The sequence below is a fragment of the Gekko japonicus genome, unplaced genomic scaffold (assembly GCF_001447785.1).
Source record: "Gekko japonicus isolate JY-2015 unplaced genomic scaffold, Gekko_japonicus_V1.1 scaffold54, whole genome shotgun sequence".
Classification (NCBI taxonomy): Eukaryota; Metazoa; Chordata; class Lepidosauria; order Squamata; family Gekkonidae; genus Gekko; species Gekko japonicus.
This window is the reverse complement of record NW_015167058.1, coordinates 2,127,697-2,145,573: the sequence shown is the minus strand read 5'-3', so window position 1 is coordinate 2,145,573 and position 17,877 is coordinate 2,127,697. Positions and strand designations below refer to the sequence as shown.

The 17,877-nt window shown below is 44.5% G+C and overlaps 2 protein-coding genes across 4 annotated transcripts in view; both read right to left on the bottom strand.

Moving 5' to 3' along the window:
- Window positions 1–254: 254 nt before the first annotated feature.
- On the bottom strand, window positions 255–9,283 carry LOC107111511 (nuclear transport factor 2-like). 3 transcript variants are annotated; one of them, XM_015412484.1, is made up of 5 exons: window positions 9,208–9,283; window positions 5,516–5,623; window positions 4,716–4,787; window positions 3,937–4,035; window positions 255–415 (listed from the first exon to the last, which is right to left on the bottom strand). In XM_015412484.1, the coding sequence occupies exons 2-5, from the start codon at window positions 5,612–5,614 to the stop codon at window positions 302–304; spliced, it is 384 nt and encodes a 127-aa protein (XP_015267970.1). In that variant the 5' UTR covers window positions 5,615–5,623; window positions 9,208–9,283; the 3' UTR covers window positions 255–301. The 3 variants fall into 3 exon arrangements, with proteins under 3 accessions (XP_015267970.1, XP_015267971.1, XP_015267969.1); XM_015412485.1 differs by lacking the exon at window positions 9,208–9,283 and adding an exon at window positions 9,086–9,127; XM_015412483.1 differs by lacking the exon at window positions 9,208–9,283 and adding an exon at window positions 9,022–9,093.
- Window positions 9,284–15,310: 6,027 nt separating this feature from the next.
- RBFA (ribosome binding factor A (putative)) overlaps window positions 15,311–17,877 on the bottom strand; it is a 13,132-nt gene continuing 10,565 nt past the window's right edge. The window contains exon 7 of the mRNA XM_015412470.1: window positions 15,311–16,082. Within this exon, the coding sequence (XP_015267956.1) occupies window positions 15,695–16,082 (388 nt within the window). The 3' untranslated portion in view covers window positions 15,311–15,694. The remainder of the gene's footprint in view (window positions 16,083–17,877) is intronic.

Genomic DNA, 17,877 nt, shown 5'->3' with positions numbered 1-17,877 from the left:
GACTTCCTGGAAGTTATTTTGTTGTCAACTACATGGTTTTATTATATATAAAATCATGATTTTTTTCAAGTTTCAGGAAGTTTAATGCAATGTGCATTATTGCAGACTGTATACGCTGGAGCCACCCACCCACACAGGATAGAAAAATGGGTGTGCATGTTAACAACATCTAATGTTTCCAACAGAATATACACATTATTTTCATCACGCAGATAGAGAAAGTGACACTGAAGCAACTTTTACACTAAGAGCTGTTTAATCAGACATTTATGACTAGTAAAGGCACATTTGAGAACACATTTTAGGAAAAGTTGTGAAGAGCAAGCCTAAATATGTCATTGGAACAAATCCATTTGTCATTAATGTTCTTGAGAACAAACAACTGATGGAATCCCATCACTGGATCATCATCCACCTACAATGAAAGGAGGGGGAAAGTAAACTTAGTCCATGCATCAACATGTTCAACAAACCTACTCTACACTAGGAGTGTATACACGTGCTGCCTCCTGCTTCTTATAACCTTCTCAGAAACTCTCCAGTTTTCCCTAATAAAACAGAACATGTGATTCAAACATAATGCAAATAAGCCAGCTGAACGGGGAAAGGGAAGACCAGCTTGGGCCCAACTGGCTATATAAAGGTCACCATTGGGAAATCGCAAGATTGAGCTGTACCATTTCTGTCCACGCCTTTCTCTTGTGCTCTTGTCTTTTTAGTTTACAAACCTGAGGGGAGGTGCCGTGAGTCTCTTGATTAACTTAAGCCACTTTCAGAAACCGTTGTGTTGAAAAGCAGGATATAAATAAAAGCATGATATAAATAAAATATATAAACATCTTACAATACTTGTTGATCTGTAATCAGTCTGTAAATCCTCCTGGTTATACTGCTCTAGGACTTGCCACATGCAGCTTAGCAAACCACACTTTTTTTTTAGTTAAGCACAAGAAAAAAAAGTAACCCACTTTCTTCTTGCTCACCCTATATCTTATATTTGTAATAGTTTTTATTTATAAATTGTAAGATTTGGTGGAACTCTATTTTATGAATGTTGTGAGCTGCCTGACAGATTTTGGTCCATGAGAAAACAAATCTAATAAGCACCTGGCCACTGTAACCATAAGTTTGGTGTAGTGGTTAAGACTTGCAGGACTGTAATCTGGAGAACCAAGTTCAATTCCCCACTCCTCCACATAAAGACAGCTGTGTCAGCCCCAACGACCTCACGGGGTGTCTGTTGTGGGGAGAGGAAGGGAAGACTATTGTAAGCCACTCTGAGACTCCTCCGGATATAAAACCAACTCTTCTTCTCTTAATACTTGCAGAAGGGTAGCTGTGCTGCTTTCCACACGTCATTGGATAATGCACTCTCAATGCACAATAGCAATCATTTGCAACTGGATTTTCCTATATGAAACAGGAAAGTCCATTTGCAAATGAGCACTCTAGTGCACTGAGAGTCCATTATTCAATGATGCATGGAAGCAGCCTTAGTCTGTTTTAGCAAACAAGAACTCAAATGGCACCTTTAAGATCCACCACGACATGGTCTTAAAGGTGCCATTTGATTTCTACTTTACTCATTTAGATTAGATAACCTTTTATTGGCATGTGTACTCATTGCCTGAAGCGCAGAGAAATAGTTCTGACCCATGTGCCCTGGCTGCCTGGGGTTCAGATTACAGGCTAGTTAGGAGCCTGACAGGGAGGATGAGTCCTGGTTCATGAGGCATAATAAAAACAGAATAAAGCAGCAATGGTAGTAGTCAAGAAAGTCTTAAACAGAGGCTGCGGTGCAGTCACCTGTTTACTCTACCTGTGTTACCTGAGGCAGTTAAGAGTGTCAAGGTGGAGCTATGCTCTTTAGAAGTCATTACTAGGGCAGTCAAAAATTTATGGCTGCTATTTGTCACAGAGACTGGCTTTCATTAAGCTTCTTTCATGATTGAGAATGGAAGAAAGCAACTGCTTTCTAAATTAATTGTGCTGTGTTGTCTACTGTGGTATTATTAACTTTTAAGCGTGGGAGCCATGGGAGGGGGGGATCTAATTTCTCCCATTTTTCTCTTGCTTTGCCTACCTCTGGCAGCACCTGCAACCTCTTCCCTTCCCTTCTGTGCCCCCCACCCATCTTTTCCTGTTCACTTCCCCTACCTTCAGGTTTCCCTTCTTACTCCTCTCCTTTCTATACGTTACCTTTTTAGCCCCCACCCCATACTACCCGAGGCCTGGAACCCTCAGCAATGTTGTTTGAGGGTTCCTTAGCAACCTTCAAAAGAGCCACCAAGGCCTCACAATATAGTCTTGTAAGATCTCAGTGGGTGTTCAACTCTTAAAGCTACAGTCACTGCTTAGGTTATCTGGGGGAGGTCTGACCTTCTAGTGTTACTTTTTAGATTTCAAACTTTTCTTGCAAATTTGAGGCTTTCCTCAGATTTGTAGGAATTCCCCTTCCCCTCTGTTCTCTGACCTCACTGTGTGAATGTTCTGGTCAGATAATGAAGATCTGCAAAAGACTCAGATGCTATGTAAATAGAAAATCTGCAAAACAAGACTATATCCTACCCTGCACGGCTTTTGTCCTCCTTATAACTTTAAACCTAAATTCCCTACAACTTAAGAAGAATACAAATTATTTTAAGTTTTTATTGGTCCCTACATAGGGGAGAACTTTTACTTCAGGCTGTTGCAATGTTTTACTGCCAACAATTCTTGAGGGTTGCTATCAGCAAATTCCTAGCCAACCAGGTCAGCCGAATCAACCCTGGCAATCAATGGCAGCCAGATCGCCCTCACATCCTCATTTTGTAATTAGTATAACAGAGTTGGAGGCAAAATTATTGCCCCTCTCTTGGCTATTTTATAACGTCATTTGGCAGATTAGTTTACCTTGTTTCTTGCTGGGAATAATGTCTAGACCAGGGGTTCCCCCTCTTACTAAGTTTGTGGGTACTTTTGGAATGCTGAGGATGTAGAGTGGGCACATTCACAAAAGGGCTGCCATGGTGGGGAGAGGCCAGTCAAAAATGCTGAGAGGTTGTAAGTCAAGCATTCTTCTATGATGAAAGTAGCTATTTCTGAATGGGTGCTCCCTGCAGACAAGAAGGAGACATCCCCCGGGTTCTTCTGAAGCACCTCCTGCTCTGTTGGGGTGGAGGAAAGCCAGGACTGTTTGTTTGGGGGGAAAGCAGATGGTCATATTTTTGAACAGGCTGTAAAGTTACCACTCGGTTTCAAAGGCTGATATTAAAAAGCTTTATGACAATGGATGTAATCATGAAACTTATCAATTTGATAACTGAAAATCCAAGCTTTCGTTCCAAAAATAATAACTTTCCCACCCTCATAGCTATACAGATCTATCTGAATTTACAAAAAAACGCTTTACTGTGCCAAAAGCCAGCAGACAGTGCGCATCGGTAACACTCAAAGAGAACCTCAGGGATTTCCCCCAGGACAACAAGTGAGCACTTGGCTCCAGTTTAGTTTCCAGTTGTGGGGTCTGAAGGACTGAAGTCATGACACCTGTTCCCTTGATGGTACTTTTATAAAGCAAGTGACATTAGAGAATAGGGGAAGAGAGATATTTAGAGAGAACTGCCCAAATGCAGCACGATCTGGACCAAATTGGAAACTGGAAGGAAACATAGGGCTCCTAACCCGGTGTGCCCCTCCAAAACAGCTAGAGGGAAATTCTGTAGAGCTGGCTCAGTAGACAGAGGAAGGTGCTTAGTCTTCCACTGCAGCAAAAATTAAAAGGTGCCTTGTGGCAACTCATAGGGTAGAGCCTCTCATCATACATAGGGAGTGAATTCCAGGGCACAAGAGCTGACGCCTGCTAGCAGTTAAGTGCCACAAGAGTACTTCTGTTTTTCCCCACGACAGAAAAGCTTTGTGCATATACTAACCCAAGACACAATTGTCAGTTCTTACCTTCAACTGGCCGACTACCATAGTAAGGATACAATTATCAGGAGTTGGCTGATGATCCTCAGAGGTTATATTGTGCTGAATTTTTTGGAAAGGAAGTCTCTGTTTAAAGAAGAAAACTGTGTTAAACATTCTTCTTCAGTAGACAACACAGTGCCCTGACATTCTGTACAAGAATGAGAGAATATGGCTACAGCGTCCAACTAGGATCCTGGAGAACCAGGTCTGAATTGCCACTCTGTCACAGAAGCTTGTTGGGGTGACTTTGGACCCATCACTCTCTTGTTGCAGTGAGGAGGGGGAAATGACGTAATGAGCTGCGTTGGGTGACCACTAGGGAAGAAAGCGGGGTATATACGTTTTTTAAATTAAAAAGTCAGCCCAATAGAGTTCTTGTGTCACTTCCCCAGAGATTATACTTCTAATTATTTTTAAAAAGCATTAAAAAAACAGACAGCAAAGCCCTGGCCTGGATAGCCCAGGCAAGCCCAACCTTGTCAGATCTCGGAAGTTAAGCTGAGCCAACCCTGGCAAGTACTTGGATGGGAGACGTCCAAGGAATACCAGGGCCGGGACGCAGAGGCAGGCAATAGCGAGCCACCCCTCTGAAATGCCCAAGCCCCATTAGGGGTCACCAGAAGTCAGCCATAACTTCCATACACACAAAAATACTCACACACACACACACACACACCAAAAAAAAACCCAAGACAGCAAGGAAAACTAGGTAATCAATATAATCAGTCAATCAATATAACAGCAATTCCTAAGTGATCAAATACCATCAGTTTTTCCATAATGGCTGTTTTTCCTTGGAATTGCTGGCCTTCCCATGATAAGCAGGAAGCATCAGTCTATTTTAAAAAAGAGGGAGAGAGATAAATGTCAATAATATACTTTTAGAAGATTGAAGTAAAATGCAAATGAACAATCCCACGCCCAATACCCAGACAGGATACCTTCACAGTGAACCCTTCTCATGCGACCCCTACTCAGCTTCACATTATTTCTTGTATCCCAGCAGCAAGGAAAGATGCAAAACATAGAGAGCCAGTGTAGTATAGTGGTTAGTGTGTTGGACTAGGATCTAGGAGACCCGGGGTTTGAATCCCCACTCTGCCGTGGAATCTTGCAGGGTGACCTTGGGCCAGTCACACATTCTTAGCCTAACCTACCTCAAAGGGTTATTGTGAGGATAAAATTGGGGGAAAGGAAAACGATACAAGCAGCTTTGGATACCCATTGGGGAGAAAGGCAGGGTTGTAAAGGTAAATAAATAACATGCCATGACCGTAAGAGGACAGGACATCATAAAAACACACATATTATTTATACCTGAATAATCAGAAAAGGCAATTTAAAATTATTGTAATGGCAATCACCAACACTAAGGATTAAAAATGAATTTGAACTTCCAAAGGAAAACAATAGCTTAACGAGGCAGGAGTAGCATAGCTGCCTGAAACACATCCTAACTTTTGATGCTTCAGCAGAAACAAATGAATATGTCAGTAAGTCAACAACTGATCCATTACAGCAATACGGAAATAGCAATTTAAAACAAAGATGTATTGATACTTACATAAAAGGCACCTAGCTGTTCCCTACTGGTATCAAACTGCTGATAATACAGCTGTATGAAACTTGCTCCAATTTGCTCCCAAATAGGTCTTTCAGCCATTTTGTACACCTGTAAAAGAAACAAAACTTCATGGAGTTTTTGCTACACAAAAATGTAAACCCCAATGGCAAACCCAGACAATTACTACATCACCCATAAAAGGTAAAGGTTCCCTTGCTCGAAAGCCAGTCGAGTCCGACTCTAGGGTTGCAGTGCTCATCTCCGTTTCAAAGCCGAAGAGCCAGCGCTGTCCGAAGACGTTTCCGTGGTCATGTGGCCGGCATGACTAAACACTAAGGCGCACGGAACGCTGTTACCTTCCCACCTAAGTGGTACCTATTTATCTACTTGCAATGTCTTGCTTTCGAACTGCTAGGTTGGCAGGAGCTGGAACTAGAGACGGGAGCTCACTCCATCATGCGGCACCCGGGTCTCGAACTGCTGAACTACTGACCTTCCACAGCCTGCAGTTCAGCGTCTTAACCACTTGAGCCACCGCAGAGTCCTATATCACCCATACTGAAGCAAAATCTGCTCAGCTTATGTCAGGAGAGCCCCACTGAAACGTGTGTGTGTGTGTGTGTGTGTATATATATATATATATATATATGGCTTTTTTGTAGAAAAAGCCCAGCACGAACTCATTAGCATAATAGGCCACACCCAACAGCAGAAACTCATTAGCATGTTAGGCCACACCCCATGCCTTCCCTTGGTTTGCCTGGGAGCCCTGCAGCTGCGGGGAGCCTGGGCAAGCTGGCCCTTGGACAGGCCGGGGAAGGAACGGGGAGGCATTTTCCTGCCCAAACTGCGGTGTAGCAGTTCGAGAGACGGACTAAGATCTGGCTGTCCCAGAGCTGATCCCCACTCTGTCACGGAAGCTCTCCCAATAACCACGGACCAGCCACCCATTCCCAGCCTAGAATACCTCATTGCAATCATACAGCAGAGGAGAGGAGAACCATGTAAATGGCTGTGGGTCCCTGCTGGGAAGGAAGGCTGGGCAGAAGCATTTATGTATTTACTCCATTTGTACCCCGCCCTCCCCGTCAAAGCAGGCTCAGGGCAGGGTATACTCAGATTTGAAAAAGGCATTTAAAAAAATGGTTATTTTTCTCTTTGCTAATCAACATGGCAGAAAAGAAAAGGCAGAGGCTATTATCTACATGTCTACAAACTGATTCAGTACTGGGATAGACGCGCCAACCAACTGTGCTCCCCACCAAAATATCTCCTATCTCATACCTTGGTATTTCCCTATAACACACTCTCTTTTATTCACCTGTAGCCCCTTCCAGGGTTGCAAAACAGACCTTGAGAGAGCACATGGGCAAAACTCTTCTACTGCTATCCAGAAATGATACAAGAAAGTTCCCTATGTGCCTCCTCTTCTGTCACGACTTGCGGAGGGAGTTCCACCTATGCATACTTGGAAGATGCGGCGGGGGGGGGGGTGCACAGTGCTAAGGGAGTGGAGCATTCAGTACTCTTTAGGAAGAAGATGCATATGTATGGCTGTCCTTCAGTTAATGAATTTGGCCCTCTCACCTACCCAACTGCCGACTACCAAGATATGATTTTCCACCGATAAACCAAATATTGCTACAGTCCTCGTTTCACAGAATATGTACTCAGTCCAAGCTGTCTCCAGCATACTAGAAGAAGAGGAGATTGGATTTGTACTACCCAAAGGGCTCTTCACTACCCAAAGGAGTCTCAGAGCAGCTTACAAACTCCTTTCCCTTCACCTCCCCACAACAGACACCCTGTGAGGTAGGTGGGGCTGAGAGAGCTCCCATAGAAACTGCTCTTTTTCCAGGACAGCTGTGCCAGAACTATGGCTTGCCCGAGGTCATCCAGCAGGTGCAAGTGGAGGAGTGGGGAATCAAACCCGGTTCTCCCAGATTAGAGTCCGCGCACTTAATCACTACACCAAACTGGCTCTAACCAAGCAAACTGGCTCTAACCCTAGAATCCTCACAGATATCACAAAGCATTCCAGGGCTCAGAAATCAGTTCCTCCAGGAAGATTTTTTCAGCAGCTTCAGGGGAATCCAGATTGTCCTGTTCACTCATTCACTCACTCACACACACACACACCAACCAAGTATTCATCAAATTTGAACCTAACAGCAGATGCATCCAAAGTTAATGATTAAACAGAACAATTTTGGCAGTGGCATCTGATAATTATGTGTTTTTTTAAATTATCATTTGATGGGTCCATTTGTATTCCACATTTCTACTAAGGTGACCACAGTCCAATGTTAGCCACATAGAAAGCAGAAAGTCAGGCCATCAGTCTTATCAACAGCTAATTGTTTGGTCCCCTGTGGAGAATAAATGTGTAAACCTTGTGCATGCTTATTTGGGAGGAAGCCCCATCTAATTCAATAGGATTTATTTCTGAATAAATACATAGGATCTGGCTGCGCAAATTACCTCCAGATGAGGCAGAAGTCGCTTTTCAAATTAAGTGCTCCCCCCCTCCAAGTGAAACAAATGGCTCACACAACCATGGGTGGCGGGGAAAGGCACCTTTTTTGCATTTATTTGCAAGGCTGAATTCCTAACTTGCCCAAAGCAACTTAAGTCAAGAGATGAACAGGGACTTGAAACTTGGTTCCGGTATACACACCCAACACGAGCCACTATAACAATGCTGATTCTAAGATCATGCCAGTTGATACTCTCCTCCTGTCACACTGGGGGAAACATAAAAGTTTAGCCATGTATTAAAATCAGCGATGGAACAAAACTGCTGATGGCAAACCCACAACTAAAACATACACGCCACCCGCCCTGACCCAATGCGTGGTTCGCTGAAAGCAACTTCCACTCTCTCTGTCCAATGGGACAAGCAAAGCCACGAATGGCTCTGGATAGCGAGTGCCGGCGTTTCATTTCCAAGCAAGGCTGCACTTCCTGTGCAACCCCCCCCCCCTAAGAAGACGGCGAGGCTCCGTTCCGAGTAAACAGATGGGGCTGTTCTGTTAGCACACGGCTAAAAGGGATTCTGCAGACTTGATCACCCCCGAGAGATCACTACGAGCCCGGGGACGGGTGATCCTTGTTTCTCACAGTCGGTGGCAACGGGCTGCTTCGCCACGTGCGAGCAAAAAAGGACACTTGCGGCTCACCACCACCACCGGGATTGCAACGCGCACTGCTCACTTCCCGCTCTCCCTAGTTCACTCAGCAGCACCGCGGAGCCCTTTTGCAGGCGGCTACTCCGATACAAACGAGAGGAACAGCCCGTTCGCAGGAGAACGCAAAGCAAAAAAGAAAGCGGGAGCCACGTCCGGGAAGCTGCACCCTCCGAGCCACAACAGGCCACTTTCTCCTCTTCAAACCCACCCCCCTTCAAAGGGCGCCCACCCCCCCCCCTTCTTTCCCCCTCCCCTGCCCCCCCCCCCATAATTTCACCTCCCAGGCGCTCACCTCACACCCCCCTCACACACACTCACCGAGGCGACTCCCACCCATTTATTTCCACCCTCTCGCCAACAGCCCACAAAAAAGGACGGCTACCCTTTCGGATTTCCGGGTAGGGGGGAGAGAAATAGGAAAGGCTCTGAGATGGAAATACACACTAGAGAAGGCAGCCACTTCTGAAACTTAAATTATATCCGATTTAAAACGCACGTGACTACCTCTCTCCTGGTGTGTCCAGTGAGACCAGTCTACGTTTTGGGGGGCGGGGAATGCACCTCACGAAAACAACAGCAACCTCGAAATTTGCCGCCACTCGGGAGTCCCGCGGGAAACTTTCCCACTCCCCTTTGCAGCGTCTCCGGCAGACACGTGGGTACCGCGCCGTATGGCCGGCAGGTGGCGCCCGCACGACGCAGACACGTCAGACCTTCTCCCGCCCATAGTAGCCTGAGCACAATCCGCTCCGAAGGCCTTCGGTTCTCGCCGGTCGGGCTTCGAAGGTCGCTTGGAAGAAAACCTGGTTCGCGTTAAGGGAGGCGATTCATTGCTCTCTGCTGGTCAGGGCGCTGGATTAAATTACGTAAAGATGGTTAGGCTGAATGTGTCCAATCGTTGTCCGAGGATATTAGCTAGAAAAAGTGGCGACCCGATAGAAACCTGCAAGGGTGGCTAGCATCCCCTTCCCCCAAATTTGTTTCCTCCTCTCCCCCTCATACTCTTTCTCCCATTTCTTATTTTCTCTCCTCCATGCCTGCCACTTCCTCTTTCTACCCCCCCATCGCTCTCATTCTCTTTCTGCCATCATTCTCCCAACCTTCCACCTGCTCCCCGTCCCCCTACAGCAGTGGCCGGAATCTCCAGGAATCACAATGGATCTCCCAACTACAGAGACCAGATCACCTTAGGTTCCCCAGCTCCAGGTTGGTTAATTCCTGGAGATTTGGGGGTGCAGCCTTGGAACGGTGAGGTTTGAGGAGGGAAGCAACCTCAGCAGGGTATAATGCCTTAGACTCCACCTTCCAAAGCAGCCATTTTCTCTACTGACCCCTGACATCTTAAGAGCAATTGTAATTCCAGGTGATCTGCAGCCCTCACCTGGAGGTTGGGAACAATAGTTCCCATGAAAGAAATAGCTGCCTTGGAAGGTGGAGGTTTATGGCTTTATACCTGTTTGAGGTCCCTTCCTCAGGCTCCACTCCTCAAATCTCCAGGAATTTTCCAACCTGAAGTTGGCAACCCTGTCTCCTTCACACCCAACAGCCAATCTACCTTTATCTGTCCTTCTGTAGCAAGCAGCCAGGTGTCAGGTGATACCAAGCCACCCAGAGGGTGCTGCCAGGCCTAGGGTCGCAGGCCTCCAGGTGGGCCCTACAAGTCCAGCAAAATCACATTTCCAGGTGACAGAGATCTGTCCCACTGGAGGATGGATTCTGTGGCATTATATTTAGCTGAGGCCACTCCCTGCCCCAAAATCTGCCTTCTTCAGACTCCACCACAAAATCTCCAGGAATTTCCCAACCTGGAGCTGGCAACCCTAGTCAAGCCTGGCCCGGAGCTTCCGGTTGGTGGATCAGCGATGGTGGTCGTTCTCCCCGGGGGAGCAGACCACACACCAGCGGTATGGAGGGGTACTATCTCAAGTAGCACTCACACAGAGCCTTTGTGATAGGCTCCAGGCCAGAGTGCTTTTGAGGGGCAGCCTCTTTGGCGGCTCAATGCCAGAGAATTGAGGCTTCCCTCTGCCCTGTTGGTCCTGCCATTGTGTGGCCCTCGGGCACAAGCTGATTCGACTGGGACAAGTGCTGGAGATCGAGCGGAATATCGATTACTGCAAGTGAAGTCAGAGAAATGACCGACAATGAACGTGAGTTCAAAATAAACAGAATATTTTAAAAGCAAATCCCCCCCCCAAAAAAAAAAAAATCCGGAAGAGGGAGCAGACTCATGAAAATGTTAGCGGATATGCTCAAGCCGGTGATGGAGCAACTTGATGGTATTAACCAGCAATTTACTTCCCTGAATCAAAACTTCGCATCCCAGCAGCTCCAACTGGCAGAAACGGCGAAGAAGGTGAAGCATACAACTGAAAGAATTAAAGAGATAGACACCACAAATAAGAAAATGAAGAATGGGGGAAGTTGAAGCAAAACAAAACTTCCAAGAAAACCGTTTGCTACAGCTACAAATGGAAAAAGCCAATATGATTCTCAGATTCCAGGGAGTTCCTGAATCGGAAAAAGAGGATCTGAAGAAGTTGCTCAGCGAGATCATCGCCCCAGCAATAGGCTCAACAGCGGATGAAGTCGTAAAAGGAGACTGCTTACAGGGCATACTCCAATTATATTTAAAAAAATAGCCTGCCTGGAGAAATTGTGGTCAGATTCTCAAGAAGACAGACCAGAGATGCTATTTTAAAAGCTACTTCAGCAACTCCACTGAAACTGGGGAATACAAACATTAAAACTTTAAAAGACATTCCATTTGAAATTCGCCAAAAGAGGAAAAGCTATAAGGACTTAATTTCTTTTCTTCAAATCAATGGAATTTCGTACAGGTGGGCGATCCCAGAGGGTGTCATCTTTAAAATCAACGACAAAAGAGAAAAGATTGACTCCATTTTTAAAGCCAAAGAATTTTTGAGACGTCAGTTGGGACCAGAGGAAGAATCGAAATCAAGTGACTCCACTACCTCTGAAACGGATGACTCTGCTGTAGAAACGGGTGCAGGCGCAATGAAAGTTACATATGATTTCAGAGACAGAAAACCGAAGTAAAGGCAGAAGGACTCTGAAAATTGCCTTTTGAAGCAAATAACAAGAAGATGCTCAGAAAGTTCTCTCACAACAACTAACATACTAACATTGAAGCCGAGACAAACAAGAACTCTACAAGTATATTGTTGTACTAACACTTTTATTAATAACACTTAGATTAACACGGATATGATCTCCTCCTCTTGGGTTTTTAGTATACTGTGGTTATCTATCCTTTATCCTTAGATGTAGTCCGCTTCCCTTATGTTTTCTTTGTAGTTTTGTAGTGTTATATAAAAACAATAAAAAATATCCCTCCAGGGATTAAAAAAAAAAAAAAAAAGCCTGGCCCTAATGAATCCTCCCTCCCTTTTTACTCACAAAACCCCAGCCTGGAACAGTGCGGTAGCCTAGCATCCACCACAGAGAGAATCCATTTTTTTTTAAAGCTACAGGTGCTCCTTTTTATCACTTTCAGATTTCTTAAGCTCCCCAATGTATTTTGGGAAGGTGTCACGTCATGAGTTTATTTGCTAAGAACCCTGTCCCTGCCTTAAAACCATACACAATGGCAATAAAGGATCTCCAGGAAAATACATTGTTTCACCTTAAACTAAGCATTCCCCCACCTGACCTGACCTTTCCTTACCTAGGTGGTCAACTGTGTTGGTCTGAAGCAGTAGAACAAATTTAGAGTCCAGTGGCACCTTTAAGACCAACAAAGTTTTAGTCAACGTATGAGCTTCTTTCCTGACCTGTTTACCATAATTATGAAACCACTTAACACCTTTCAGCCATCCCCGGCAGCTTCCCCTTCCAACAACAGGTCAAGCAACCATTAGCTACATTCATGCCCAATATCACGAGTTCCTCCAGATTGTTGTCAGTTCCTGGGAACCTCATTCAGAATCTCCCACCACACTGTTTTACTTCCAGATAATCCCATCATAACATTGTTCTGAGGGACAAGCACATTATCATACCCTGAGGTGGCATTTTGCCCTATAACTGGACATGCTCTGCCCCATGCAGTGTGCGCGTGTGTTTTCCTGGACCCAAACAGCACACCCAAGATGCTGGACATCTTGCTCTTCTCCGCGGACCTCTGGTCTTCTGGGTTGGTAACTGTAATTCCACCCCTCCCAAACCCTGCTATTTTCCTGGTCCTCCCTGTATTTCTGTTACCTTGGCTGCGTGTTTTACTGTATGCTTTTGTGCTTGTATATGTGTGGTTTTATTACCATTTCCTCTTTCAATAAAACAACCTTTATTGGTTAAGCAACAGACTGGTTTATTTCTGAGAGTTTCTCTGAGGGAAAAATCCCTGTCAACGCTGATGGCGAAATCTTGCTGTTACCCCCTCTTGCTAAGCAAGGAGGGTCTTCCTTAAGAGCTAAATCCCCCAAAATAATTCGGAGACCTCCCCCTTGGGTAACGCCTCAGTAACTTCAACTACTCTCACATTGTCTGGGCAAATATGTACTTGTGTCATGCCACAGAAACAGGCTTTCTAGACATCATAAATTACTGTGCACTTTAACAGTTGGTCACAGAGCCAACTAGGGATGCTGCAACTCCGGACTAGGTTCTGAGCAGGGATCGTGACCCGGTGCAGGGATGTAAATGTCATTACACCAACTGGGAACAATGACCACAATACTATTAAGTTCAGCATTCATGTAAACAGAAATTTGTCCCAAAAGTCCAAAACAATCACTTTTGATTTCAAAAGATGGAACTTTGCTAAACTGAGGGGACTAGTCAGAAGGAAGTTAAAATGAAGAATTAAAAGAGACTCCCTCCAGGATGACTGGAAACTATTTAAAACTATGCTGATCAAGGCCCAGATAGAATGCATACCTCAAAATGGGAAAGGCACCAACAAGTCTAAAAGGATGCCTGCATGGTTAATAACTCAAGTTAAAGAAGCCATAAAAGGCAAAAAGACTTCCTTTAAAAAGTGGAAGATTTCCCCAGTCAAGGTGAACAGAAAGGAGCACAAATTCTGGCAAAACAAATGTAGAGGAGTGGATGGCCATAATCATCCAGACATACAATAAGCATTTCTTCAAATGTATCAGCAGCAGGAAAACTTGCTAGGGAGGCTGTTGGGACTTTGGATGAAAAAAATAAAAGGATTGCTTAGGGAAGATGGCAGAGAAACTGAATACATCATAGCATCTGTTTTCACTGTGGAAAATGTGGGGCACATAACCACACTGAATCCACTGGGTTTTTCTGCAAGGGTGTCTTGACAAACTGAGTCACACTGAGGTGACTGAGGACTTCTAGACTGACTTAAAACCAGAAAGTTCTCAGGTCCAGATAGCATAAACTCATCGGTTCTTAACTCAAATATAAAATTGTTGGTCTACTAATAAGTATATGTAACTTATCACTAAAATTGACCTCCGTGCCAAGTGACTGAAAAATAGCAAATGCCGTTCCCATTTTTAAAAAGGGGTCCAGAGAGTAGTTAAAATAAGTAAATCCAGATATTCACACAGAAGAAAACCAGGGCAACCACACAGTGCCAACTGGTATTGAAGGAGGTGGTCAACTGCTTTAATGTCCAAGTTAATTTACTGCCAGGGTAATCAAATAAAAATCAAATGAATTTTATTCACAATGTTGTGAATAACAGAACACCCATCCTTGTGTATTCTGCCATTACAGTCCATACAGTTTATGCTCTAGTTCATATTTTTTTATTAAGTACAGCTTCAATTCTTGCTTCACTCTAATTGTGCTTTCTTTTATATGTTTTATATTGTTTGATAATAAAGGATTTATAAAAATGCACATTGGGAATCAATGAAATGCACCTTTAACACAATTCTGCTGTGATCTGATGAAAATTTCTTTACGCCATTCCATAGTATTCTAATTACCGTGAAGGGGGGGGGACCGAAGAGCATAAGGAATGCCCCTCATGCTGGTCTTCAGTAACTCATTGCACTTGGCTATCCTCAGCTACAGCTGCTTCTTATGCAAGGCAACCTCAGCAGAACTGTCCAAATGGGCACTGTCACACACACCTTTTTGTTGGAACGACTCTGCACAACTGAAAAGGGAAGATGGTCTCTGTGACGGATTCCAAAAAGGGAACACCTAGAGAAAAGTGATGTGCAGACATAGGGCAGTGTGGAGAGATGGAATGTTTGGGAGGTTGATGGGCAGAAAACGGACAGGGAGGTTGTTGGAGGACGGAGAGTGAGTGAGGAGGTTGTGGGCGGTTGGAGGCTAACGGCCATTGGGAACTGACACATTTTGGGGAGAATCCCAGAGAGCGGTTTAAATTGTTGGAACCTTTGGAACGTGTATCTAATTAAGGTTGTGCTGGAGGGAAATGAGAGATGTCACAGTAAAGCCGTTTTATTCTTATAAACAACGGAGTACGGTCACTAATTTCCGCCAGTTTAAAAGCCTTGGAGTGAACCAAGACAGTTTCATCACGAAGAACGAAACCAGTGGGTAAGTGGTCCCCGCTACTACCCGAAGCTAGCAGTGTCCCGCGTAAGAGTGGTGTCCAAAAGGCAGTGGCCTGTAAGAGCCCGTGACAGTCTCCTACAGCCCTTGGAACTTCATACTTACAGATCCTAATCTCTCTTTCTGCTCTCCCAGTTCTCTCCTTCCACCAGTACTGGGGAAGCCTTATACACCATCATATGCTGTCCCAGTGGTGTACTGGGACAAAATCATGCTCTTAGTTTCTGTGTCTTGGCCTCCAACTCTCTTAATTCCTCAGAGGTTCAGTGTTTAATCTTTCTTGCAACACCAGCTGTTTTTCAAAAGCAATTCCTGAATCATTGTTGATTTCTACACATACCATTCATTTCCCTACTATGTATAACAAGATAAATGCCTGCATTTCCAAAACTGAAGAAGGCTTAAATCATTTAACAGCTTGGGGGACACATGGTATCTGAACTGAGCCAGTGTTCTTCCAAATTTACTTAAGTTTTGTATTTCTACTGTCTGCTTCCAATTCATTGTCTATTTCCTGTAACTGATATTCCAGTTCACTTTCTTGGCAGGATTTATCTTCATTGTCCCAATAGTCTTCATCGTATTTGTCCATTAAATATTTCTCAGGTGTGAGATCATCAGAGGCTTTCCTGGTTTTCTTCCTTCTCAGTTTCTTTTGCTTCTGTATCTCAGCCAGTTGCTCCTGCTGCTGCTGGGTCAGTCCAATCCCTTCTATTTTCTTGTCCTTTCTCATTTTTTTGTATTCAAGTATCTGCTTATTTAATTCTTCATGATCAATCCCAAACAGATTAGAAAGCATGGGAGGATCTGAGGTGTCCATAGAGACATCAGCCTTTCCAGATCCTTGTTTGCTGCAAGAAATAGGCAAAGTCTGATAAACTATCAGCATATTTGATATTCTGCAAGTAAACACAAACCACATACAGGCTCTGCTAAACGTATCTGCACATAGTGCAAAGTTAGCTCTGAATATTTCAATTTTGCCATCAGGTTTCCAAATCTTAAACAGTTATAGTCTCAGCTATTAAGTCCCATTTGTTTCAAGGGGGCAAGAGAGAACCACAGGAATCACTGGAATCAGTGGGCATCGAAAGCACTTAGTTCTGGCTGGAAGTGTGCCCTAACACTGAGGCCTGGCATTTCACATACACATAAAATTCCCAAAATCCACAGTACCCCTAAACTGTTCATTCATAAGCACCTCAAAACTGACACACTGCCTAACTAGGAAAGAAAAAGACCTCCACCCATCACAGTTCTGCACTGTAATCCCTCTGCAATACACACTGACGCTAACAGCTCCGGAACGCAAAACTCATGACAATGTATTTAAGCGAAAACATCCTCCAACCAAAAACAAAGGCATTCTGTTGATATTAGCATCAATTATCCATCAGCCTATTTTCCCCCAGAATGTTTGATAACAGCTGCATGTTACAGCTAGAGGCGTTATGCACAATGGACATGAATCTGGCTTGCCTTCATGCTTGTACACTCCCCTCTTCTCCTCATGTGCAAAGCAAAACTCAAAGACTTCCTGATTTTGGAAGTCTTCATACTTGATTTCTTGTGATGTCTGAATGCAGGAACCAGGATGAACTGAAATGTGTTCCTTCCCCACGAACTGGGATTCTAAACTTGGATTAAACAGAAAATGCCAGTTTGTCCAGGAGCCTGCAGTTGGATGTTCTGACAAACTGGAGTTTTGAACCTTCCAAAAATGAGGAAAGCCTTCATTCATCAGCCGGGGGGGGGGGGGGGGGGTGGGGGGTTGTGAGATGCACACAAGCATGACAACAAGAGTGGTTCATTGTTGTCACGAAATAATCATTATTACAGGTGTTCACCAGTTTAGCAGAGCTAGGTCAATGGACAGTGCAATTAAGAACATAAGAGACGCCAATGTTGGATCAGGCCAAAGGCCAATCCAGTCCAACAGTCTGTATCACACAGTGGCCAGAAATCCCAGTGCCATCAAGAGGTCCACAAGTGGGGCCAGGACATTAGAAGCCCTTCCACTGTTGACGCCCCCCCAAGCACCAAGATGACAGAGCATCACTTGCCCCAGAGCCCCTATCTATATCTTGTGGCTAATAGCCACTGATGTACCTCTGCTCCATATGCTTATCTAATTCCCTTTTGAAGCCGTCCATGCTTGTAGCCGCCACCACCTCCTGTGGCAGTGAATTCCATGTGTTAATCACTCTTTGGGTGAAGAAGTACTTCCTTTTATGCGTTCTAACCCGACCGCTCAGCAATTTCATGGAGTGCCCACGAGTTCTTGTATTGTGAGAAAGGGAGAAAAGTACCTCTTTCTCTACCTGCTCTATCCCATGCATAATCTTATAAACGTCAATCATGTCTCCCTTCAGTCGTCATTTCTCCAAGATAAAGAGCCCTAAGCGCTTTAACCTTTCCTCATAGGGAAAGTGTTCCAACCCTTTTATCATTCGAGTTGCCCTTTTCTGCACTTTTTCCAAAGCTATAATATCCTTTTTAAAGTGTGGTGACCAGAATTGCACACAGTATTCCAAATGAGGTCGCACCATTGATTTATATAGGGGCATTATGATATTGGCTGATCTGTTTTCAATACCCTTCCTAATAATCCCCAGCATAGCATTGGCCTTCTTTATTGCAGTCACA